General features: G+C 36.3%; 1 protein-coding gene across 2 annotated transcripts in view; it reads left to right on the top strand.

Annotated features, from left to right (window-relative positions):
- The window catches only part of MSH4 (mutS homolog 4), a gene marked incomplete at its 5' end in the record, with an annotated part of 93,200 nt that overhangs the window by 64,936 nt on the left and 1,409 nt on the right, over nt 1-26,855 (top strand). For both annotated transcript variants that reach the window (XM_081225770.1, XM_081225769.1), the window contains 8 exons: nt 2,261-2,397; nt 3,397-3,500; nt 4,750-4,874; nt 6,117-6,317; nt 16,522-16,640; nt 17,925-18,053; nt 22,236-22,410; nt 23,761-23,849. In XM_081225770.1, coding sequence (XP_081081896.1) covers nt 2,261-2,397; nt 3,397-3,500; nt 4,750-4,874; nt 6,117-6,317; nt 16,522-16,640; nt 17,925-18,053; nt 22,236-22,410; nt 23,761-23,849 — 1,079 coding nt within the window. The remainder of the gene's footprint in view (nt 1-2,260; nt 2,398-3,396; nt 3,501-4,749; nt 4,875-6,116; nt 6,318-16,521; nt 16,641-17,924; nt 18,054-22,235; nt 22,411-23,760; nt 23,850-26,855) is intronic.

The following is a 26,855-nucleotide window of genomic DNA, read 5'->3' as shown; positions in this document are numbered from 1 at the left end:
AAAAATCTATAAACAATAAATGCTGGAGAGGGTGTGGAGAAAAGGGAACCCTCTTGCACTGTTGGTGGGAATGTAAATTGATACAGCCACTGTGGAAAACAGTGTGGCTGTTCCTTAAAAAACTAAAAATAGAGCTACCGTATGACCCAGCAATCCCACTACAGGGCATATACCCAGAGAAAACAATAATTCAAAAAGACACATGCACCCCAGTGTTCACTGCAGCACTATTTACAATAGCAAAGACATGGAAACAACCGAAATGTCCATCAACAGAGGAATGGATAAAGAAGGTGTGGTACATATATACAATGGAATATTACTCAACCATAAAAAGGAACAAAGTTGGGTCATTTGTAGAGATGTGGGTGGACCTAGAGTGGAGTAAGTCAGAAAGAGAGAAACAAATATTGTATATTAACACATATATGTAGAATCTAGAAAAATGGTATAGATGATTTTATTTGCAAAGCAGAAATAGAGACACTGATGTAGAGAACAAATGTAGGGATACCAAGAGGGAGAGTGGGGGTGGTGGGATGATTAGGAGATTGGGATTGACACATATACACTATTGATACTATATGTAAAATAGATAATTAATGAGAACATACTGTGTAGCACAGGGAACTCTACTTAATGCACTGTGGTGACCTAAATGGGAAGGAAGTCCAAAAAAGGGGATATATGTATATGTATAGCTGATTCATTTTGCTGTACAGTAGAAACTTACACAACATTGTAAAGCAACTGTACTACAATAAAAATTAATTTAAAAAAGTATTGGGAGGGAGAATGGGCTAAAGCGAGAGCTGGCTGTCTCTCTGTTTTCCAATCTGCCAAGCAGCCAGGCCTGGCTGGTTGAAGTGTGGCTCATTCCTCCTCATCCCAGAAGAGTTTCTTTACCAACAGCAACTGCCTTCCACTTACTCACGCCCAGTCATCTAGGGCTTGTCTCTCTTTGGAATTCTGTTCATTTAGACTTGTGTCCGGATCTCTTTCAATATCTTTTATGACAGAAGATTTCTAAATTTATTGTTTCCTCATGGTTACAGTGGCACTGATGGTTTTTTTGTGACTTTTTAATATCCTAGCTGAAAGTGGAACCTTCTATCATTTCTTTGATTTTCTGGTTTTGTTTTTATTGGCCTTTTTTAAAAAAAAACTATTTTTTTACTTTTTACTTTTTTAAGTTTTTAAAACTTTTTTACTTATTAGTAAGCTATTTATTTTTATTCTAGCACCAGGTCCTTCTCAGTTAATTTGGAAGTAAGCACCATCTAAATGATCAGAAGGAGAACCTGGCTAAGGCTCTTAAGTTTTTCTCATTCACTTTTTTGTTTATTCAGTCATTTATTAAATTGGCAGACATTGGTAGAACACCAACCAGCACTGAACAGAGCAGTGGGCTCGACACTGCGGTGGGGCAAACACAGATGAATGACACAGTTGCGAGCACAAGTTAGTGGCTTAAATTGAGTTTTTTTTTTTTTTCTTTTTTTGCGGTATGCGGGCCTCTCACTGTTGTGGCCTCTCCCGTTGCGGAGCACAGGCTCCGGATGCGCAGGCCCAGCGGCCATGGCTCACGGGCCCAGCCGCTCCGCGGCATATGGGATCCTCCCAGACCGGGGCACGAACCCGTATCCCCTGCATCGGCAGGCGGACTCTCAACCACTGCGCCACCAGGGAGGCCCTTAAATTGAGTTTTAATTGGACTCACACGTGTCTTCTCTTAGGAGACACAGAGATATCCAGGAGTAGACAATGGGTCTCTTGTATTAAATGTCATTAAAAAAATCTTTCCTGCCTTCAAAGTTGAAAAAAATAAAAATACAAATGAACCTGTATACAAAATGGGAACAGACTCACAGACATAGAAAACAAATTCATGGTTACCACAGGAGAGAGGGAGGGAGGGACAAATTAGGACTATGGAATTAACAGATACAAACTACTATACATAAAATAGATAAGTGATAAGGATTTACTATATAACACAGGGAATTATATTCAATATCTTTTAATAACCTATAATGGAATATAATGTGCAAAAAAATCCCACTGGATCACTGTGTTGCACACATGAAATAAATGTAATGTTGTAAAACAACTATACTTCAAATTAAAAATAAAAGGTAACAAGACCTTCCTACTTATATATAAAATAACAAGAAAAAGTTATACGATTTTTTTAAACATGAAGAGTAATTTTTCTCACTAAAATTTCTTTGTTTTTGTTTTTCTTGTTTCTGGTCACTAGGAATGATATCGCAGCTTGCAGAAAAATACAGTCTTCCTTTAAGGACAAGTTTTAGCTCTACTCGAGGATTTTTCATTCAGATGACTACAGATTGTACAGCCCTACCCAATGATCAGCTTCCTTCAGAGTTTATTAAGGTTCATTCTAGAGTTTTGGTTAGGAAATTATTGTTTCTGATTTTACAGAATTGCATTTACATATTTTCAGGCACTTCTTGAGTATTACATGACAAATTTCTGAATGTTTTGTGTATTGCTTCTCTTACTCCTACCCACCCACCTAATAGCTTTACTAATCGAAAAGCGATTGAGAAGACTTTTTTAGAGAAATGCCAAACACAGTGTTTCCCACAGTTCTGGGAGCTTGGTATGGGTAAAAAAAGGAAAATGAAGAAAGAAAGTTCAAAAGGAAGTTTTGATCAAAGAAGTTTGGAAAGTACTGTACTATCTTCTCAATGCACATCTGCCTATTAAAGGTTTAATAAAAGTCCTAAAGTAGAGAAATTTGCTTGATTTTTTAAAATCCAGTATTGCCAAACCTTTGGGCCAGGGTGATATTTTTTTCTATATACATGTTAACTCCTCCACAATATACCAGTTTGGGAAAGTCTCACCCACTCTAATCTTTGTTTTCTCTGCCCCCAGGGAGTACCTTTTGACAAAAACAAACCATTCAACTTCGGGTCTTTAAAATACGTATTGTATTACCAAGTAATGAGGGATGGATGAAGTAAAGAATGGGCTGAGAGTTAGTAATGGGGTTAGAGATTGAGGTTTGGATATGGGCCAAGGGCTAAGACAGGGAGGGATCAGAGAGGGAGTGAGGATTACTATCTACCATGCATATTATTACTTCATAATAAGATGTAGTGTTTTAACATTTCTACATGGCTACTTTAAGACCTGTAAAAATAGTCATGTCAGATGGACCAGGTTAAAAAATTCTGCTTTAACTTTAGAAGTGATCTTCCTTTTCTCTTTCACAAACATTATTTGGGACTTTTTTTTGTGAGATTATTACCTGAAAAATTAAAGTGATTAACCGAAGTACCTATACTTCTATTGTTTTAAATCTGTATGTTTTATTTCATAAGAGTGTATATGTATCTTGACATTTATTTTTTAATTTCCTAGCAGATTTCTAAGGTGAAAAATTCTTACAGCTTTACATCAGCAGATTTAATTAAAATGAATGAAAGATGCCAAGAGTCTTTGAGAGAAATCTATCACATGACTTACATGTAAGAGCACTTGAAATTTTTGAATACTGAATTAAATTGGTTTAATTTGAGGTATTATAAGTTTCACTAATTGACTTTTTGTCTGGTTGTGGAAAATTGTAGTTACAAATGTTAGCAAGGAAAGACGATTTTCTGGAAAACCATTTAAAACTTTAAAGTCTGTCATTGTGATTGGGATCACTGAGCCTCACAGAACATTCAGGGCAAATCTTAATTACAAAACCAAATGAAACCAAACCAAACAAACACATTATACTGTGTTATAGAAAAAGTTTGATACCCAACCAAATTTCTACATTTCAGCAGTACTTCATTCATTCTTTTTATAAAGTTTTAAGAAATGTCATAATGACATGAGCTTGAAATACCTGTAGTACCACTGATACTTTTGTAGTATATATTCCACCATGATGTAGAACTTGGTACATCTGGGCTTATCTTGGGCCCAGATAAGTTTCATTAGGTTTATTCTTTTTCTTTAGTATGTAAACCCTCAAATTCACATGCCTTAGTACTTACGTAACAATATCACAATAATGCCAATCTTTTGCTGTTCATGAAATGGTAGCAATGTGTCTAGAAATAAGAACTAGGACATTGGTAAGCTGAGATGATAAAGATAAATGTTGGGCTTTCAAAACAACTTCAGAGCATAGACCATAAAGATTATAAGATACAGTAAGCTGGGGAACATATTTCTCTATGTAAGGGAAAATGTTTTATATTATGTCACAATATGATAACTGCCACATAAAAGCTTAAATAATTATGTTGTTAGGATATGTGTGTGTGTGTGTGTGTGTGTGTGAGAAGAGACAGAGAGGGAGAGAGAGAATGGGTGAGAGAAAATACATAATAGCTTTTGTGTTGAATTTAACATTGCAAAAACAAAATTATTAGCAGATGGGATCTGTTGAAGTATAGCGAGGGCTTGCTTTGACCTATATAAAATATTTCTAATAATAAAATTTTATTTTATTAATATTTAATAAAAGCAGTTATTTTTAAAACTTGGTGTTAACACACTAGAAGATGGATTCTTTGCTACTAAGTAACTGTGACCTTGAGTATAAGCTTCAATTTCCTCATCTCTAAAATGAGGCAGTAGAACAATAGACTTTACCTGTAGTGTACAACTCAAATGTGAATGTTATTTTACCTCAGACAATGAATTTAATATTGTTTTACAATTGCATTTTATGTCCCTCTGTAAAAGGCACTACTTGTCTTACCAAACATATACTTTCAGGATAGTGTGCAAACTGCTTAGTGAGATTTATGAACATATTCATTGCTTATATAAACTGTCTGACACTGTGTCAATGCTGGATATGCTACTGTCATTTGCTCATGCCTGCACTCTTTCTGACTATGGTAAGTTATTTTCTTTGGGATAAATGCGTTGCATACTGAAATTTGTATTCTGTTCAAGCAATTTTATATAACAATTATGAATGGTTTACATTTTTTTATTTTTTTACCTGAAATACAATGTCTTGCTTATGGTCCTAGACCAAGACTCAAAATAGAGAAAGTGAAATTATCCTTACATTTTCTTTTAAAAGTCAGAAAATTATTTACTGAGAAATTGAGAAATCACAAAGAAAAAAAAACAGCAAGAAACTTTAAAGTTTCCCCAAATAAGAAAGACTGTATGATGGGAAAAGATATTCTACAAAGATTTTTTCATTTTTGATATTTCTGTATTTCTTATGGAAATGTTAAATTTTTCAATTGGAATTATATAGGCCAAAACTTTTCAATCTTTTATGTCTCTTTTGGGGTTAAAACCTTACATTAGAGATCAGCTATTTTAATAGTAGTTTTCTTAACTATTAAGATATTTGATATTGCTCCATTTTCAGAGGGACCATTCTGAAACTCAAAACTTATAAATAGTGAATTTTTGATGTTAAAAATGATTTTAAAATAGTAAAAAAAAAATTTCTAATCAGCCTCACTTTTATAATGAATGCTTTCAAGTGTATCCATGTGTTTCATCTAGAAACATGTAGCACTTTAATTTTTACTTGTCCTCCCACCTCTTCACCTCAGAAATGATCTATACAGACCTGATCATTGTTTCTTGCTATAAATTAACAAATCTTTTGTGTCTGTTTTCTCTACCCTCTGAGATTTCTTTTTACACAAAATTTCTATAACTTTGGACATAAAATTATGTTTTTATTTGGTTTTACTCTATTTTCAGACCTCATTCAGAAAGCTAAGTATGTCAGATTTGAAATAATGCTTAAGACAAGGATTAAGTAAATGTGCAATTTTAGAGTACTTGTAAATTAATTGTTATTTTAAAAGTGTTATCAATGGCTGGCTGATTCGTTTTAATTTATGCAAATCTGAAAAAGTTATGAACTCTTTTGGAGCCCAGCACAATGACAGGGAGCTAAGTCTTAGATTTTTCTGGAAATGAATAAAAGTTGTGATGTGATTAGACTATGTCAATTATAATTTAGAAGGATTGGAGATAAAATAATACCTTAATGATATTGTTCCAAATTGACCCAGGTAAAATCACTGAAGTATAAACAGTATGTACATACCACAAAATCTTTAAGTATAAATATATTAATCTTTCAAAAACATTTTTCTCTTTAGTTCGGCCAGAGTTTACTGATACTTTAGCAATCAAACATGGATGGCATCCCATTCTTGAAAAAATATCTGTGGAAAAACCTGTTGCCAACAACACCTATATTACAGAAGGGAGTAATTTTTTTATCATAACAGGACCAAATATGAGTGGGAAATCCACATATTTGAAACAGATTGCTCTTTGTCAGATTATGGCCCAAATTGGTAAGTTGTGGATTTACTTTATAATTACCAATTCTGCTCCCCATTTAAAACATTTTGTGCCCAGTGTTTTATTTTTATTTTTTTAACATCTTTATTGGATTATAATTGCTTTACAATGTTCTGTTAGTTTCTGCTGTATAACAAAGCGAATCAGCTATATGCATACATATATCTCCATATCCACTCTCTCTTGCATCTCCTTTGCGCCCTCCTTATCCACCCTTCTGGGTGGTCACAAAGCACCAAGCTGATCTTCCTGTGCTATGCAGCTGCTTCCCACTAGCTATCTGTTTTACATTTGTTAGTGTGTATATGTCAGTGCTACTCTCTCACTTTGTCCCAGCTTACCCTTCCCCCTCCCCATGTCCTCAAGTCCATGCTCTACGTCTGCATCTTTATTCCTGTCCTGCCCCTAGGTTCATCAGAACCTTTTTTTTTTTTTTAGATTCCATATATGTGTGTTAGCACACGGTATTTGTTTTTCTCTTTCTGAGTTACTTCACTCTGCATGACAGACTCTAGGTCCATCCACCTCACTACAAATAGCTCAATTTCATTTCTTTTTATGGCTCAGTAATATTCCATTGTAAATATGTGCCACATCTTCTTTATCCATTCATCTATGAATGGACACTTAGGTTGCTTCCATGTCCTGGCTATTGTAAATAGTGCTGCAGTGAACATTGTGGTACATGACTCTTTTTGAATTATGATTTTCTCAGGGTATGTGCCCAGTAGTGGGATTGCTGGGTCATTTGGTAGTTCTATTTTTAGCTTTTTAAGGAACCTCCATACTGTTCTCCATAGTGGCTGTATCAATTTACATGCCCACAAACAGTGTAGGAGGGTTCCCTTTTCTCCACACCCTTTCCAGCATTTATTGTTTGTACATTTTTTGATGATGGCCATTATGACCAGAGTGAGGTAATACCTCATTGTAGTTTTGATTTGCATTTCTCTAATGATTAGTGATGTTGAGCATCCTTTCATGTGTTTGTTGGCAACCTGTATATCTTCTTTGGAGAAATGTCTATTTAGGTCTTCTGCCCATTTTGGATTGGATTGTTCATTTTTTTGATATTGAGCTGTATGAGCTGTTTGTATATTCTGGAGGTTAATCCTTTGTCAGTTGCTTTGTTTGGAAATATTTTATTTAATCCATTTGAAGTTTATTTTTGTGTATGGTGTTAGGGAGTGTTCTAATTTCATTCTTTTACATGTAGCTGTCCAGTTTTCCCAGGTCCACTTATTGAAGAGACTGTCTTTTCTACATTGTATATTCTTGCCTCCTTTGTCAAAGATAAGGTGACTATATGTGCATGGGTTTATCTCTGGGCTTTCTGTCCTGTTCCATTGATCTATATTTCTGTTTTTGTGCCAGTACCATACTGTCTTGATTACTATAGCTTTGTAGTATGTCTGAAGTCAGGGAGCCTGATTCCTCCTGTTCCATTTTTCTTTCTCAATATTGTTTTGGCTATTCGAGGTCTTTTGTGTTTCCATACAAATTGTCAAATTTTTTGTTCTAGTTCTGTGAAAATTGCCACTGATAATTTGATGGGCATTACTTTGAATCTGTAGCTGCTTTTGGTAATGTAGTCACTTTCACAATATTGATTCTTCCAATCCAAGAACATGGTATATCTTTCCATCTGTTTGTATCATCTTTGATTTCTTTCATCAGTGTCTTGTAGTTTTCTGCATACAGGTTTTTTGCCTCCTTAGGTATGTTTATTCCTAGGTATTTTATGTCTTTGTTGCAATGGTAAATGGGAGTGTTTCCTTGATTTCTCTTTCTGGTTTTTTGTTGTTAGTGTATAGGAATGCAAGAGATTTCTGTGCATTCATTTTGTATCCTGTTACTTTACCAAATTCATTGATTAGCTCTAGTAGTTTTCTGGTGGCATCTTTAGGATTTTCTATGTACAGTATCATGTCATCTGTAAACAGTGACAGCTTTACTTCTTCTTATCCTATTTGGATTCATTTCATTTTGTTTTCTTCTCTGACTGCAATGGCTAAAACTTCCAAAAGTATGTTGAATAATAGTGGTGAGAGTGGGCAACCTTGTCTTGTTCCTGATCGTAGAGGAAATGCTTTCCGTTTTTCACCATTGAGAATGATGTTGGCTGTAGGTTTGTCATATATGGCTTTTATTATGTTGAGGTAGCTTCCCTCTATGCCCACTTTCTGGAGAGTTTTTATCCTAAATGGGTGCTGAATGTTGTCAAAAGCTTTTCCTGCATCTATTGAGATTATCATATGGTTTTTATACTTCAGTTTCTTAATATGGTGTATCACATTGATTGATTTGCATATATTGAAGAATCCTTGCATTCCTGGGATAAACCGCACTTGATCATGTTGTTTGATCCTTTTAATGTGCTGTTGGATTCTGTTTGCTAGTATTTTGTTGAGGATTTTTGCATCTATGTTCCTCAGTGATATTGGCCTGTAGTTTTCTCTCTTTGTGACATCTTTGTCTGGTTTTGATATCAGGGTGATGGTGGCCTCGTAGAATGAGTTAGGGAGTGTTCCTCCCTCTGCTATATTTTGGGAGAGTTTGAGAAGGATAGGTGTTAGCTCTTCTCTAAATGTTTGATAGAATTCGCCTGTGAAGCCGTCTGATCCTGGACTTTTGTTTGTTGGAAGATTTTTTTTTTTTTTTTTTTTTTTTGCAGTACACGGGCCTCCCACTGCCGTGGCCTCCCCCGCTGTGGAGCACAGGCTCCGGACACTCAGGCTCAGCGGCCATGGCTCACGGGCCCAGCCGCTCCACGGCATGTGGGATCTTCCCAGACCAGGGCACGAACCCACGTCCCCTGCATTGGCAGGCGGACTCTCAACCACTGCGCCACCAGGGAAGCCCCATGTTGGAAGATTTTTAATCACAGTTTCTATTTCAGTGCTTGTGATTGGTCTGTTCATGTTTTCTGTTTCTTCCTGGTTCAGTCTTGAAAGGTTGTACTTTTGTAAGAATTTGTCCATTTCTTCCAGGTTGTCCCATTTATTGACATATAGTTGCTTGCAGTAGTGTCTCATGATCCTTTGTATTTCTGCAGTTTCAGTTGCTACTTCTCGTTTTTCATTTCTATTTCTGTTGATTTGAGTCTTCTCCCCTTTTTTCCTGATGAGTCTGGCTAATGGTTTAGCAATTTTGTTTATCTCCTCACAGAACCAGCTTTTAGTTTTATTGATCTTTGCTATTGTTTCCTTCATTTCTTTTTCATTTATTACTCATCTGATCTTTATGTTTTCTTTCCTTCTGCTATCTTTGGGGTTTTTTTGTTATTCTTTCTCTGATTGCTTTAGGTGTAAATTTAGGTTGTTTATTTAAGATTTTTCTTGTTTCTTGAGGTAGAATTGTATTGCTGTAAACTTCCCTCTTAGAACCACTTTTGCTTCATCCCATAGGTTTTGGGTCGTTGTGTTTTCATTGTCATTTGTTTCTAGATATTTTTTGATTTCCTCTTTGATTTCTTCAGTGATCTCTTGGTTTTTTAGTAGCATATTGCTTAGCCTCCATATGTTTGGTTTTTTTAAAGTTTTTTTTCCCGTAATTGATATCTAGTCTCATAGCGTTGTGTTTGGAAAAGATACTTGATACGATTTCAGTTTTCTTAAATTTACGAAGTCTTGATTTGTGACCCAAGATATGGTCTATCCTGGATAATGTTCCATGAGCACTTGAGAAGAAAGTGTATTCTGTGGTTTTTGGATGGAATGTCCTATAAATATCAATTAAGTCCATCTTTTTTAATGTGTCATTTAAAGCTTGTGTTTCCTTATCTATTTTCAGTTTGGATGATCTGTCAATTGGTGTAAGTGGGGTGTTACTGTTGATTTCCCTGTTTATGGCTGTTAGCATTTTCCTTATGTATTGAGGTGCTCCTATGTTGGGTGGGTAAATATTTACAGTTGTTATATCTCCTTCTTGGATTGATCCTTTGATCATTATGTAGTGTCCTTCTTTGTCTCTTACAGTAGTCTTTATTTTAAAGTCTATTTTTCTGATATGAGAATTGCTACTCCAGGTTTCTTTTGTTTTCCATTTGCATGGAATATCTTTTTCCCATCCCCTCATTGTCAGTCTGTATGTGTCCCTAGATCTGAAATGGCTCTCTTGTAGAGAGCATATATACAGGTCTTGTTTTTGTATCCATTCAGCCAATCTGTATCTTTTGGTTGGACCACTTGTAACCCATTTACATTTAAGGTAATTATCGATATGTATGTTCCTATTACCATTTTCTTAATTGTTTTGGCTTTGTTTTTGTCGGTCTTTTCTTCTCTTGTGTTTCCTGCCAAGAGAAGTTCCTTTAGCATTTGTTGTAAAGCTGGTTTGGTGGTGCTGAATTCTCTTATCTTTTGCTTATCTATAAAGGTTTTTTTTTAAAGATTATTTTTTTAATTTATTTATTTTTGGCTGTGTTGGATCTTCATCGTTGCACGCAGGCTTTCTCTAGTTATTGTGAGCGGGTGCTACTCTTCATTGTGGTGCGCGGCTTCTTATTGTGGTGGCTTCTATTTTTGTGAAGCACAGGCTCTAGGCGCGTGGGCTTCAGTAGTTGTGGCACATGGGTTCAGTAGTTGTGGCTCACGGGCTCTAGAGCACAGCCTCACTAGTTGTAGCACACTGGTTTAATTGCTCCACGACATGTGGGCTCTTTCCAGACCAGGGCTCAAACCCATGTCCCCTGCATTGGCAGGCGGATTCTTAAGCACTGCACTACCAGGGAAATCCCTTGTCTGTAAAGGTTTTAATTTCTCCATCGAATCTGAATGAGATCCTTGCTGGGTAGAGAAATCTTGGTTGTAGGTTTTTCCCTTTCATCACTTTAAATATGTCCTGCCACTCCCTTCTGGCTTGCAGAGTTTCTGCTGAAAGATCAGCTGTTAACCTGATGGGGAATCCCTTGTATATTATTTGTTGCTTTTCCCTTGCTGTTTTAATTTTTTTTTCTTTATATTTAATTTTTGATAGTTTGATTAATATGTGTCTTGGCGTGTTTCTCTTTGGGTTTATCCTGTATGGGACTCTCTGCACTTCCTGGACTTAATTGACTATTTCCTTTACCATGTTATGGAAATTTCCGACTATAATCTCTTCAGACATTTTCTCAGACCCTTTCTTTTTGTCTTCTTCTGGGACCCCTGTAATTCCAATGTTCCCATGTTTAATGTTGTCCCAGAGGCCTCTGTGCCTGTCCTGAATTCTTCTCATTCTTTTTCTTTATTCTGCTCCCTGGCAATTATTTCCACCATTTTATCTTCTAGCTCACTTATCTGTACTTCTCCCTCAGTTATTCTGCTATTGATTCCTTTGAGAGTATTTTTAATTTCAGTTAATGTGTTGTTCTTCACTGTTTGTTCGCTCTTTAGTTCTTCTGGATCCTTTTTAAATGTTCTTGTATTTTCTCCATTCTGTATCCAAGAGTTTGGATCATCTTTACTATCATTACTCTGAATTCTTTTTCAGGTAGTTTGCATATTTCGGCTTCATTTATTTGGTCTTGTAGGTTTTTACTTTGCGCCTTCATCTGTAGCATACTTTTTTGTCATTTCATTTTTTATTTTTTTGATGGGTTGTGCTGCATTCCTGTCTTACTGGGTTTTTGGCCTGAGGTGTCCAGCACCAGAGTTTGCAGGCAGTTGGATAGAGCTGGGTCTTGGTGCTGAGATGAGGACCTCCAGGAGGCCTCACTCCAATTGATATTCCCTGGAGTCTGAGGTTCTCTGTTAGTCCAGTGATTTGGATTCGGAGCTCCCACCACAGGAGCTCGGGCCTGACCTTCAGCCTGGGAACCAAAATTCCGCAAGCTGCGTGGTGCGGAAAAAAAAAAAAGAAAAAAAAGGAGCAGTGCAATATCAAAGAATAATAAACAAAATAAAGTTAGAAAGATAAGAAATATATTAAGAAAAATAAAAATAGAATTGAAACCACTGCAAGAAGGTAAAATAAAACCACAACAGATAGAAAAAAAAAAAAGGAGGGCCATGGGGGGAACAGGCCAAAAGGAGAGAACGATAACAAAGTATAAAGAATAAAGGAAAATTAGAAATATAAAATATTTATTAGGAAAAATAAAAATATAAATGAATCAACAATGAATCAGGAAGGTAAAACAGAACCCGAATCTAAAAGAGGGGGGGAAAAAGTCTTGGCTTTGGGGGTGGAGTTTGGGGGAGTGGAACTTAGGAAGGGGCGGGGTTTAGGGCAGGGCAGCACCTATGCGGGTGGGGGGGTTTCATTTGAGCGTGGGGCGGGGCGTAGGCTGAGGACCCATGCAGCCAGAAAAGGCCTTGGTGGTGGGGCCTAGGTCGGGTGACATTCAAGCGTGGGGTAGAGCCTCTATTTAGGACCTGTGCCAAAGGGGAGAGGCAGCACGTGGAAAGGAGGGCCTCTGGAGTGTGGGGTTCTGGAGTTTGGAGATAAGGCCCTGAGGGAGGGTTTGTGGATGGGGTTTAGGTCCAGCTCATTGGAGGGTGTCTCCGAGTGTAGAGGTAGGGCCCTGGGTGGGGGTGTAGGGGCGGGGCTTGGGCTCTGCATGTCAGGAGGGAGCCTCCAAAGGCAGAGGATTAGGCCTGGGAGCCCAACAGGCTCCCCGGTGCCTAAGTGGACAGGGAAAGCACTGGCCGTGTTCCCTTCCTCCTCTGCATGCCCCCCACACTGTCTCCCCCAGTGTTTCCCCCAGGGTCTCCCCCGTCTCTGCTGGACCCCTAACCGTGGGTGGGTCCCACTGGGTGTAGGAATTTCTCTCCTCCCCCAGCCACCCCTCAGAGGTGCCAGTCTCTGAGGTCCGGCCTTTACTTTTGCTCCCCTCCCTCCCTCCCACTCCCTCAGGACCTGCCAGGCTGGAGGGGGCCTTGGTGGGCAGAGGATCAGGCCTTGGATCTCAGCAGGGTCCCAGGGTCCCAAGTGGGCAGGAGAAACCTGGCCACACTCCTTTTTGATTCTCTGCCCTCCCAATGGTCCCCCAATTTCCCCCTTCAGGTGTGGGATCCCTTCCCCTCCCCCAGCTGCCCCTCAGGAACACCAGTCCCATCCCACCTCCACTTCTCCTCCCCTTTCACTCCCCACATGCCCCACATCCTACCCAGTCCCTGGGGGTTCCTCCCATCCCCTTAGGTGTCCGTGGTCCCCCAGTGGTGCCTGGTAGGTGCCCTAGTTGTGCGTAGACACGAATTCTGCATCCTCCTAGTCCACCATCTTGACTCCGCCTATGCCCAGTATTTTAGATCTAGTTGCTTAATTAACCCAAGAACAGTTTGGAGTAGATTTTCTTACCTAAAAATATAATAGTATCTAATATATATATATATATATATATACACACCATAAGTTTTACTATTTGGTATTTATTAAGCTCCGTGCAATTTGGATTACATTGTACTGAAAATTTTGTGGGATATAACAAAAGTAGAAATTTCCTTACAATAACTGTTAATGTTGTATCAACTACTGCTAAACTGAATCATATAATTATCTGAGATTCAAAAAGTTTATTGCTAGGAAAAATGAAATAAGTAGGATAAACTGCTGCTTCTAATAACCCATGTAAGATTTTCCCAAAATTATAAGGTTGGGCACAGAAACATTTCCCTTAGTTAATTTAGGGGGTACCAATAACTTGGCTACAGCAACTGATATATTACACACATATGTGTATACACACACATGTAAATGGCTGTCACTGGCCCAACGTTGTTACGTATTTCTTGTCATAGAGGCATACTCACCGCTTATCTCTGAAAACTGGGTTCCTTGGGGACTATATGAATCAGAGATGAGATGATTGGTCCTAATGCAGGGGTTCTCAACCAGGGATGATTTTGGTTCCCCTCATCCCCTGGAATTTGGCAATGTCTGGAGACATTTTTAATTGTAACAACTGAGGGGAGTATAAAATCCAGAGATGCTGCTAAATATCCTGCAATGCACAGGACAGCCACCTTCTCCATTTCACCCACCCCACCCCAGTCCACACACATACACAAGAAAGATTTATCCAGCCCAAGATGTGGTTGAAAAACCTTGGTCTAGTGTAATGGATTGTAAGAGAAATACAGCAATAGCAATATTGATCATACAGTGCAAATTTACCCTTACTACCGGGAAAGAAAATTAGAGATGAATGAATGAATGAATAAAGAGTAAATATTTTATTGAGTTTATAGTTTAAAAGGCCATCTTAGATAACTTCCCTCCCCTTATAAGAATACTGATTCATATGTTACATGATAATCTTACTTCTGTTTGAATTGTTATAAGGAGTTCTGTCCTTTAAAAAAACAGGCTATCTAATTGTTCGATAGCTGTAATTGTTAGAACATTCATTATACTGAATTGAAATTTTACTTCCTATAACTTCTACTCATTAGTCCTAATTCTTATCTTCTATGCATTTCAGAATCATCTAGTATCTCCTGAGAATAGCCTCTCAAATATTTGAAGAAAATTACTATTACTCTACTTCTCTTGTCGCTGTCCATCTTCAGCCTCTGAAATACCTAAAACTATATATATGATCTGATTATAAAGGAAACGGTAGGACTTGAAAGGCACTGAAGTTAAGAATATAGGCTTTGGAGCTAGACCTAGCTTGTCTAGTTACTGGCTGTATGATCTTAGGCAAATTATTTAACCTCCTTAGTTTTTCTATCTGTAAATAAAAATTATAATAGTACCTACGCCTAAGAACTGTTGTAAAGATTAAGTGAGATAATATATATAAAATGCTATGGACTTAAGGGAAGGGTATGAGAAAGAAGGAGACTCCAGACAGAGGTAAGAGAATGTTCCAAAGCACAGAAGCAAAAAACAGTATGATGTTCCCAAAGAACCACAAGGAATCCAGAGGCTTAGTGGTTCTTTTGCTTTGTAGAACAAAGAATGGCTGTGAGAAGTGGCAGGCTTAAAGCTCGAGAGATGGGCAGGAGTCAGATTGTGAAGGGCCTTAGGTACTGAATGGAGGAGATAGAACTTTATCCAGAAATCTATAGGGAGCTATTGAAATTTAAGCAGGAGAATGGCATAATTGGATTTGAGTTTTAGATAGCTCACTCTGGTTAGTGTACGGTTAGAGGAGAGCCAGATTAGAAGCAAAATACCAGCCAGTAGGTTTCTTTGATATGATGATAAGTTGAGAGCCTTTTTGGTGGAGAGAAGAGAAAATATTAACATATACCATATACGCCATATTCTATACTTGGTACTTTCACATTTATTTTCCCATTTAATCCTTTTGGCAATCCTATGAGAAAGTTGTCTTTAAGATATCTGCTTTCTGAGGTGTGATCATTATAATTGCTACTGTTATTATTATTACTTTTATTTTTATTAGTATTATCCTGACTTTTGCTTTCTCTTCCTGCTAGTCCTTATTATTCAGAGGTAGATCCTATTCTTCACCTTTGCCTTTGTTTTAAATCCTGGACTAATCTGGCTTTGTTTCTTCACCCCCATTATTTCACCATTTTGTCTGTACAGAGTTCTGTATACTTGATACTTTTCCCATTCAACTATTTGTATATTTTTATCTTCCTATGGTTTTAGAATGCCATTTGTATCCCATTTTGTAGAGAGTTAGGTACATTAATCAGATTGATTTGTTTTCAAAAGATGAGTATTTTAGATTAGTTAGCCTGATAATTTCTCAGACAGAAACAGTCTTGTGGATGAAAATTTACCTTATTAACCAAATTAAGTGTTTTGCATTCATTCTAATTGTGGGGTATTTCTGTACTCTTCTAATAACAGATATTTCCTAATATATCTTTCTATAATGATTTTATCAACTTGAGCTTCATAACCGTTTCCTTCAGATTTTCATATTTTGAGTATTCTTTATCATCTAAATATATTATTTAAAATTTTTATCAAGTTTATAACAAATCTTTCTAATGTACTTGAATATATATTATCTATTTTCAATTTCCAAATAACTTTGTACAATAGGTAGGGTAAGTATTTCCATTTTTTATGTGAGGAAGATGAAGCTGGGAGAATTAAGTGCTGTCCAAGGTTGTACAGTAAATGACAGAGCTGGGGCCACATCTACTAGTTCCATACCCAGTGATCTTTCCACCACATTAATTCTTAGACAGGCTAGTAAATAATCTGAGTTGGTGGAAAGTGCAAAATGTTAGTAGTACTTATGTTTTATAAAAGCATCTCAGTTTACTTTGACCTTATATTTTATAGGATCATATGTTCCAGCAGAATATGCTTCCTTTAGAATTGCTGAACAGATTTTTACAAGAATAAGTACTGATGATGATATTGAAACAAATTCATCAACATTTATGAAGGAAATGAAAGAGGTACCCAAGCTCAACTTTTCTTCTGTTAAAAACATATTGAATTCTCCTATTAATGGTCAATTATAACATAAGAAAGTATTCTTATACTAAAGCATGCAGATGTGTTTATACTCCTCTACAAGAGCCAGAGGGCAGTCAAAGACAGCTTCCTAATTTCTGTCTTATGTGGAAATGGAAGCAAATGTTTTAATGAAAAATACAGCTTTAAAGAAAAAGCTAGTATTATTGAATGATAAAAATGCACATTCATGTTTTTGTGTGAAATATATAAAAGACTTCAGAAAACAATGACCTATTCAGGAACATTTTGCATAGTATCTATTGTTCCTGGTAGGCTTGATTTTAAAATAAAAGATCACTGTGTTAAAAGGCTTTTAAAAATCATCCTCTTCTGTGCTCTTGTAGAATTTTCACTTCCTCTAACAAAGTACGTATCATCACCTATTTTTGATCTGAGCAAATGTCAATTAAGCTTGAAGGGTTAAAGGAATTCAGTATAGCTCTTGGGCTATCTTTAGTAGATAGGAGTTATTGGATCACTATACAGATAATTTTTTTCTTTAGTTAGCGGGAGAATAAAGTTATTTGCCCACAGTATATGATATTTATATAATTATTTAGTATGTGTTGACTATCTATGGGAGAATATAGCAATAAACTAGGCACTTGAGGTGTATTTTTAAGTGGTCCTAGCTCTCAAGAAGCTTAGTCCTATGGAAAGGTAAAATGGCCATGAAGGTTACTATTGTGTCATGACATACGTCTTTATTGGGCATGGGTTTAAGTTTCTTTAACTGGGAATCAATGGACTTGGATGCTTTTCCCTAAGTTTTTCTTTTCATTTTTACTGGCTATAGAGATGTTAAAATGAATTTGAGAGATAGTTCCGAGTGTTTTATTACAACAATTGACTAATCATTTGTAGAGAAGAAAATGACCATCTTTGTGCTTTATTTAAACACTTAATTCATTGGTTTATTCCACTGTATCTGAAATATCAATATTTTAGATAATGTTTATTTACCCTGTTGTCTCATACACATATGCATATGACTATTTATGTACACTCCAAAAATGTATTCTGTTAATACATTTATTCTACTGGAATTACTAGTAATGAGATTTTTAGAAAGAAAAGCAATGTGTTAGTTTCTGCTCAGCAGGATTTCTCTGTAAAAATATATTTCAAATGAACTAATTATGAGACTGGATTTTTCCTCATTTTTTCCTATAATAGTGACAGCTGTTTGGTCACAATGAATAATACTGAAATTATATTTTCAGATAGCATATATTCTACATAATGCTAATGACAAATCACTCATATTAATTGATGAACTTGGCAGAGGTACTAATACAGAAGAAGGTATTGGCATTTGTTACGCTGTTTGTGAATATCTGCTGAGCTTAAAGGTATTCTTCTCTATTTATTTTAAGTACATTAATTTTGAGCCCTTTTTTAAAATTTCTTTTATTGAATGAAAGATTTTAAAATTGTACAGTGCCTTACAATTTTCAAAAGTTTCACCCAGATGATTTCATATAATCCCATAATAACCCTTTTTTTTCCCCCTACCCATATATTACCTCTGCCTCCTTCCCTCTCCCCACTGGTAGCCACTAGTTTGTTCTCTATATTTGTGAGTCTGTTTCTCTTTGTTTTATTCACTTTGTGTTGTAGTTTTAGATTCTACATATAAGTGATACCATACAGTATTTGTCTTTCTCTGTCTGACTTATTTCACTTCGCATAATGCCCTCCAAGTCCATCCATGTTGCTGCAAATGGCAAAATTTCATTCTTTTTTCAGACATGGAAAACAAACTTAAGGTTACCAAGGAAAAGTAGGGAGGGGTAAACTAGGGATTATACAAAATAGATAAACAACAAGGACCTACTGTAGCACGGGGAACTGTATTTAATATTTTGCAATAACCCATAATGGAAAAGAATCTGAAAAATAATATATATATATTCTTTTGCTGTACATCTGAAACATTGTAAATCAACTATACTTCAATTTAAAAATTTTTCATTCTTATTAATGGCTGAGTAATTTTCCACTGTGTGTGTGTTATATATACATGTATGTGTATGTATATATATAAATATATATATATATATATATACCACATCTTCTTTATCCATATATCTGTTTTTATAAATTTATTTATTTTATTTCATTTATTTTGTTTTTGGCTGCATTGGGTCTTCGTTGCTGCGCGTGGGCTTTTCTCTGCTTGCAGTGAGCGGAGACTACTCTTGGTTGTGGTGCACGGGCTTCTCATTGCGGTGGCTTCTCTCGTTGGGAGCATGGGCTCTAGGTGCGTGGGCTTCAGAAGTTGTGGCACACATGCTCAGTAGTTGTGGCCCACAGGCTCTAGAGTGCAGGCTCAGTAATTGTGGTGCACGAGCTTAGTTGCTCCACGGCACGTGGAATCTTCCTGGGCCAGGGCTTGAACCCGCGTCTCCTGCATTGGCAGGTGGATTCTTAACCACTGCGCCACCAGGGAAGCCCTCCATATACCTGTTGGTGGACACTCAGGTTGCTTCCATACCTTGGCTATTGTAAATAATGTGTTGAGTCTTTTTTGCTGTATCCTTTATAAATTCATCACAATTGGATTTTACAGGCACCTACAAAATGGCTCATTAAACAATTTTAGTTAATAAAAACATACCATGCTCTGCTACTTAGGCCATATGATCAAGCAGATCAAGCATTTGAAGTATCAGTGACAGAGATGCTATTTGGCCCCTTTGGCAGGCCCTTTGTAGGTGAACTGTAGCACAGCGCATTAGGATCTTGGAGCAAAGCCCAAAGCCCTGCCATCCTCTGTAGATAACTACTGTCCTTTTGAGGAACAGCTCATAGCCTGCTCCTGTGCCTTAGTAGAGACACAATGATTAACCACGGACCACCAAGTTATCATGTGACCTGAGCTGCCCATCATGAGCTGGGTGTTATCTAATCCACCAGCCATAACGTTGGGCATGCACAGCAGCACTCCATCATCAAATGGAAGGGGTATATACATGATTGGGCCTGAGAAGTCCCTGAAGGCACAAGTAAGTTACATGAAGGCATGGCCCAAGTACTCATGGTCCCCACTCCTACTAAACTACTTTCTTTCACCTTGTACCTGGGGCCTTATAGAGTTGACAGGGGAAGATAAGTCTTAACCTTGCTTACAGATCATTTTGTATGATATTCAGGTGCTACCCAAAAGTGGACAGCTCGGGCTTCCCTGGTGGCGCAGTGGTTGAGAGTCCACCTGCCAATGCAGGGGACATGGGTTTGTGCCCCGGTCCGGGAAGATCCCATATGCCGCGGAGCGGCTGAGCCCGTGAGCCATGGCCGCTGGGCCTGCGCGTCCGGAGACTGTGCTTAGCAACGGGAGAGGCCACAACAGTGAGAGGCCCGCGTATCACAAAAAAAAAAGAAAAAGTGGACAGCTCTAGCACTATAGTCCCTTTATAGTCCCTGAAGGACACTGGTGAAGGAAAATTGTCTGATTGGGCAGAACTTGAAGCATTGTACCTGGTTGTTATTTTGCTTGTGAGGAGAAATGGCCGGTTGTGTGATTATATATCAATTCATGGGCTGTGGCCAATGGTCTGGCTGAGACTTGGAAGGAACATTTTTGGAAAATTGGTGACAAGAATGTTTGGGGAAGAGGGATGTGGATAAATCTCTCTTGAATAAGCAAAAAAATGTAAATATATTTGTGTCCCATATGAATACTTACCAAAGAGTGGCCTCAGGAGAGGCGGATTTTAATAATCAAGTGGATAGGATGACCTGTTCTGTGGATATCAGTCAGCCTCTTTTCTCAGCCACCCCTGCCATCACCCAAGGGGCTCATGAACAAAGTGGCCATGGTAGCATGGATGGAGGTTGGATATGGGCTCAGCAACATAGATTTCCACTCACCATGGCCAACCTGGCCACAGCCATCCCTGAGTGCCCAGTCTGCACTGAGCCTCTGATACAGCACCATTCCACAAGATGATTAGCCAGCTGCCTGGTGGCAGGTTGATTATGTTGGACCACTTCCATCATGAAAAGGGCAGCAACTTGTTCTTACTGGACTAGATACTTACTGTGGATACAGAGTTGCCTTCCCTGCATATGTGGCTTCTGCAAAAACTACCACCCATGAACTTAACAGAATGCTTTATCCACCATCACAGTATTCCCTACAGAATTGCAGCATTGCTTCTGATTAAGGAACTCACTTCATAACAAATGCAATGCAGCAATGGGCCTGTGTTCATGGAATTCACTTGTCTTATCATGTTCCCCACCATCCTGAAGCAGCTGCCTTGATAGTAAAAATATAATTATTGCTACTTACTTTTAAGGAGCCTAATTTCTAACCTAGTATCTTTAGTGCCTAGCACAATCCTTGCAATATAAAAGTCCTGAATAATTATTTGTTAAATCGAATTAACCCGAAATAGAGTTTCCTGCTCTTGTTTCCTGCTCTTTTATATATAGAGTTACTAGAATAGATTGATTTGATATATAAAATTTGAGGATGTTATTGTTATTATGAACATGGTCTCTAGCTTCTAAATATTGGAGGTTTACTAGGTTTCTAAATATTGTCCTGTTGCTTTGTAAATTTGGTTTGTTTTATACTACCTTTTGGTTTGTTTAGTAGTTTTTGAGATTTATTGTTTTTCTGTCATATACAAAACCATTCCTCCCTCTGCTACCCCCTTTCCATAGTTGATAGCCATTTGCCAGTCAAATATTTTCTTTTTAATGTCTTAATATTTAAAATTTCCACTAATCACCTATTTAGTTTCTCACTTGTATCTTAAAACATAACAAGTTAGAGTCATATCTCCTGCTTCAGTAATTCTGGGCGGGAAGCCACTGCGCTGGTCAAAAGTCACTTGAACCACCTCCATCAAAATCACCTAAAGTACTTAGGGAAAATGCAGTTTCCTGGGGCCCTGAATTACACTGCTGATTGTGAGAATGTGAGAGGGATAAGCACCAAGAATTTGCATCTTTAACAAGCTCTCCAGGGGATTACTAAGCAGTGTCCTCAACCTTTTTCCCCTTAAGTACCTATCCCAAACACAATGCAAATATAAAAGCAAAAACCTTTGCAATTTCAAATACCTAAGACAATCCATTGATTTCAGTTTCCCAAAACTACTTATATGGAAGGAAGCTAGTTTTAAAGTAAAGGTTTTTAAAAGTTGAGGGAAATGTTATGATTTCATTTGTGGATTACTTCTCTAATAAATGATTACCTCAGTTAATAGCTTTATTTCTGGTAAACTTCATCCTTTCAGTATCTTCAGATTTCTTTTTTTAGGATTTTTACATTTGTTCTCTTTCCCGTAGCGTAACATACATGTGTGTGTAATCATAATAAATATTTTTTCTTCATTGAATATAAAATTTCAAAACATTTTAAGATGAATTGACCATGTTAGCCTCAAAGTTCATCAGTTTCATTTCTACATTTCTGCTCAGCTACTTAGAAGGTTAAACTAAAAATTTATGTTTAAATAGTTAAAATAAAATTTTCTAGTTCATTTAAAAATACTGATATTCATTGTTGTATATTCTAGGCATTTACACTGTTCGCTACACATTTCCTGGAACTATGCCATATAGATGTTCTATATCCTAATGTAGAAAACGTGCATTTTGAAGTTCAACATGTGAAGAACACCTCAAGAAATAAAGAAGCAATCTTGTATACCTACAAACTTTCTAAGGGACTTACAGAAGAAAAAAATTATGGTATTGCATATAGAAATTATATATATACACTGAAACACTACATATTCTCATAAGACAAACTTTCTTCTCTTTACTTGACTGTCAGTCTAAGCAACTTTCCTTCTCATTCTTTTGAGTGCTTATATGATCTAAGACTGTATTTTCTATGTCAAACTCACATTTTATATAAAGCTTATTTTAAAACATATTAACAGTAACTATGTAGAATTAGAATACATGAAAGTCCCAAAAGTATTGTTTCTATCCTTAGAAAAATGTAATTAGTTTATATTTGCAAGTTATATAATGAATTGAAAATTATGTATTTCTTAGACACTCAGTAATAGCATCCTTCTGTTTTCTTCAGATTCAGGGAACTTGATAACTAAATCTTAAGTCTTAAAATGGAATGTATTACCAAATTATGTGTGTTCATAAACTTGGTTAGATATTTTCTATCTAAATCATTTTGTGACGTGTAAAGTGGCCCAGATTGAGGGAATTTTCAGTTGAATTTTACACATAAAGTTCCAAAAATTATTTTAGCTATGAATGTGACATTTGTGAGGGTGAAAATAGCATCTTTGTTTTGCTATTTGAAATGGGAAAATCAAATGGATAACTTAATTTGTATCAGATGTTTAATCATTATAAGCCTCAGTTTCATCTATTAAATTGTGATATATGTGGATTTGTGAAGATTAAATGAATTATCAAATGCAAACTGCCTAGCATAGTGCCTAGCAATTAGTAACTTCTAAATAAATGTTAATGTTGCTTCTGTTGCCTCTAAAGCAATAAATAAACTATTAGAACATAGAAGAAAGCCTATAAGGCATTTACACATAAAAATCTGGGAACATGAGAATACTAGTTGGTATTTGAATTTTCATGAAGAGTAGTCACCTACCATTATGTCTTCAGAGAAATTCTTCCCTCATTGATCTGCTAGATAGATGAATATTCAGCTTTAGGCTTATATCTGACTACACTTTCTTCTACCCTGAAAAACCCGTTATTTCCTTTGACCTATAAACCAACTGAATTTGTAGTTGGAATTTCAATGTTATTACTACCATTTGATTTTTTATCACCTCTTTTCCTTTCCCTATCATGTTTTCTGCTGTCTCAGAGGTATCTTCAGAGGTAATTGATATTCCAATTTGTCTTACATGTCTTAGCAAGTAATTAAATCTCATAATTGGTAAGTTGTCATCCAGAACTTAGGGAAACTTAATTTTGAGAATTAAGTAGTTCATAACTACCTAAGAAAGGAAATTTAAATCTGTGAAGAAAAGATTAATACTGATTAAAACAAACTTAACAAAACCAGCAATAATAATATTGAAGCCCCATTCTTGATAATTTTAGGATTAAAAGCTGCAGAGGTGTCATCACTCCCAACATCAATTGTCTTGGATGCCAAAGAAATCACAAGTCAAATAACCAGACAAATTTTGGTAAGAAACTCTAGCAATAAGAATTGTTTTTCAAATTCAAGAAAATACTTTTAGTGTACATTTTTATTATGGCCTTGGATCTAAAAATATATAATTAATAATTAAAATATTTAAAACAAAAACCTAATTCCTAAATAAAGAAAATCCTTTTTACTTCTCAAAACTTTTTTGGTTTGATCTATTATAACTTTTCCCAGCATACCTACTAATAAGATAGGAGACAAAAGTTAAACAGTTCAGTTCCTACTTGTTACTACACTGACTTTATGATAAGAAAAGAAATCTCTATAAAGTAAGCATTAAAAATAAAAATCACTATGCATAACATTTTCATGTCTTTTAAAATAGTTTTCAAAGCTCTTCTATCCATTACCATATATAAGCCTCATAACTCTTCATGAAGCAGTTAGGTCTAATAAAAGATAAATAATAAAGGTATTATCTTTATGTGCATTTTTACAGCTGAGGTTCATAGAGCTTAAGTGATTTGCTAGGAAGCAGTAGATCCAACACTGAATTCGCATCTGTTAACTGAAAATTTGGAAATCCTTTTTCATTTTTTTACATCAAGTTGCCTTATATTGTTTTAAGAATCCAGTGTGTTCAGTAAACTAAGCAAGGTGCAGTATGAAATTTTCTTCAGTATTAACAGTTTCCTGTGTCTTTCACTCTTTCTTAACCTGCCTTCAATTTTTCTTTTGCATTCCTCAGTCTTTTGACCTCCTAGACTGCTTTTCTGACTTTACTTGCCTAACTACTCCATTGGAATTCCTTCACCAGTAATTTTGGCAGTGCTTCACTTCTAAAGAACCTCTCATTACCTAGTTCTTCAGAATTCCTCTTGCCAAATTCCAATTATGGGCAACCTCTCCAGTAGCCTTCTAGGTTTTGAATTTCCTGATGCTGCTCAAAATATATTCAGGCTAATTTTAGCCACTGCAAATTAGTATATACTAACTTTGGTTGAATATTTTACTGAATAGTTTTTTCTTCTGTCCCATTAATCTATGTGGTTTCTTATAGTAACTCTTCCAAATGTTTCTACTCTTCCTGAGCCCTCAATAACCTTACTCTCTACAAAAAAATTTACCTCCTATACTTTTTGAGAGACTTGAGGTCATCCTGATGAGTCCTTGAACCTTCTCCTCCTTCAGAATTCTATTTCGGAATTTCTGTTTTTCACCTATTTCTCTTCCTTCCTATTTCAGAGGAAGACATTACCTTTCAACCTTTTTAAGGTTAACTTTTCTACCTTCTTTCCATCTCAATTAAGATCAGTTTCTTCACCAGTTTCTTTTCTTCTCTTTGCATCGTGTTTTTTTTTCAGTGGCTTTTTTTTCCCCTATGAATATGGTTAGGTTTTTCCCAATAAATCCTTTTTTTTTTTTTACCTTCTCAAACTATATTTCTCTTCCTTTTACTGCCAATTTCCCAAGAGTAATCTATACTTGCTTCTTCCATTTTCCACTTGCAAACTGGATCTTGTCATCACTCTACAGAAAGTTTCCTCTTAAATACTAACTATTCATAAAATCGTATGGCCTTTTTTTCACTTCTCATCTTCCCTGTTCCCTATATGGCATTTGGCACTACCCTTCTTTCCCTTTTCATAATTCTTCCCTGTCTTGGCTACTGTGGAATTGTCCTCTCCTGGATGTTCTCATTCTCCTACCTCTTTGATTATCACTTCTTTCCTTTCTTTACTAGTGCTTTATATTATTCCACCTACCAAATAGAAGTATTCCTAAGATTTTACCGTTGTTTCTTTGTTTAAAATTCTATACTCTTGGTGATCTCACCTTTCCTCAGCCTCCACTTTCATTTCTTTTTGACTCTGAATCTATATAGTTTTATCCATATTTCTTCTTGAAATCTTAATTTATGTTTTCACTCTTCGGTAGGTTCAAAATTAAATTTATCATCTTTTGAAAAATCTTCTCATCTCTTCACTTTAAGATCTCCCAGTGACCCATCAGAGCTATGAATCCTTCTTCTTAATTACCTCTCATTAGGACTAAGCAGTAGGTTCTCTCTCTTTTCCAACCCATCCTACATACTTCTACCAGATTGTCTTCTATTGCATAGTTCTAATGTTGTTTCCTGCTCGGAAATTTTCAGTTGTGTCTAACCAAATAAAAGTTGAACTCCTTAGCCTAATGTTGAAAGTCTTCTATGATTATTTCTCAAAATGTAATCTGAGGATTACCTACATTAGAATCACCTGGGATACTGGGTACCATCCCAGATTTTCAAGGGTCTCCTGTGGCTCAAGGATTTACATTTTTAACCAGTCTTCAGATGATTTTTAACCAAACTAAAGTTTGTTAACTACTGCTTTATGATCTCTCTTTGTTTACTACCTCAGTGTTATATAACATTACTCAATTTAACTATAACGTACATTTCTGCCACATTGAATTACTTGTCATTTCATCATTTTGACCTGATTGTGTACCATACTTTCTAATGTGTTTGCTCTCTCTGTTTCTTCCATCTGGAATGCCCTCCCTTCTAGGCTCTTCTATCCATCAAGATTCATTTCAAATACTCCATCCTATTTAAGCTTTTCTTGACACAAGCTGGAAATGAACTTTCTTTCCTCTGAACATTTTATATCCCTCTTATGGGACTTTTCATGATTAATCAGTTGCTTGTAAACATGTCTGTTTCACTGTAAGACTGAGCTTTTTAACTTTCATTATCATATCAGGATGACATTTTTGTATGCCCCCATAGTCATGAATGCAATTTATAGGGTCTGGAATATAGATAATAATAGATATTCAATAACTGTCATTTAAATAATAAACTGATATTTGATCAATCATTGTATCGAATAGATGGATGGATCAATATATGATAATCTTATTCTACCTCACGGAGTCATATTTATTTTTCCTATAGTGAAAGTAGAGAAATGTCTGGAATTCTTGGCTATTGAGGAGTTGAAGGGATTGTATTTCCCTTAGTGAATGGAAACTGAGTCTTTACATAAATAGTTAAGAT

This window comes from Mesoplodon bidens (assembly GCF_964165515.1).
Source record: "Mesoplodon bidens genome assembly, chromosome: 2".
NCBI lineage: Eukaryota > Metazoa > Chordata > Mammalia > Artiodactyla > Ziphiidae > Mesoplodon > Mesoplodon bidens.
Note: the sequence above shows the minus strand (reverse complement) of the source record. Positions and strands in the feature narration are given on the sequence as shown.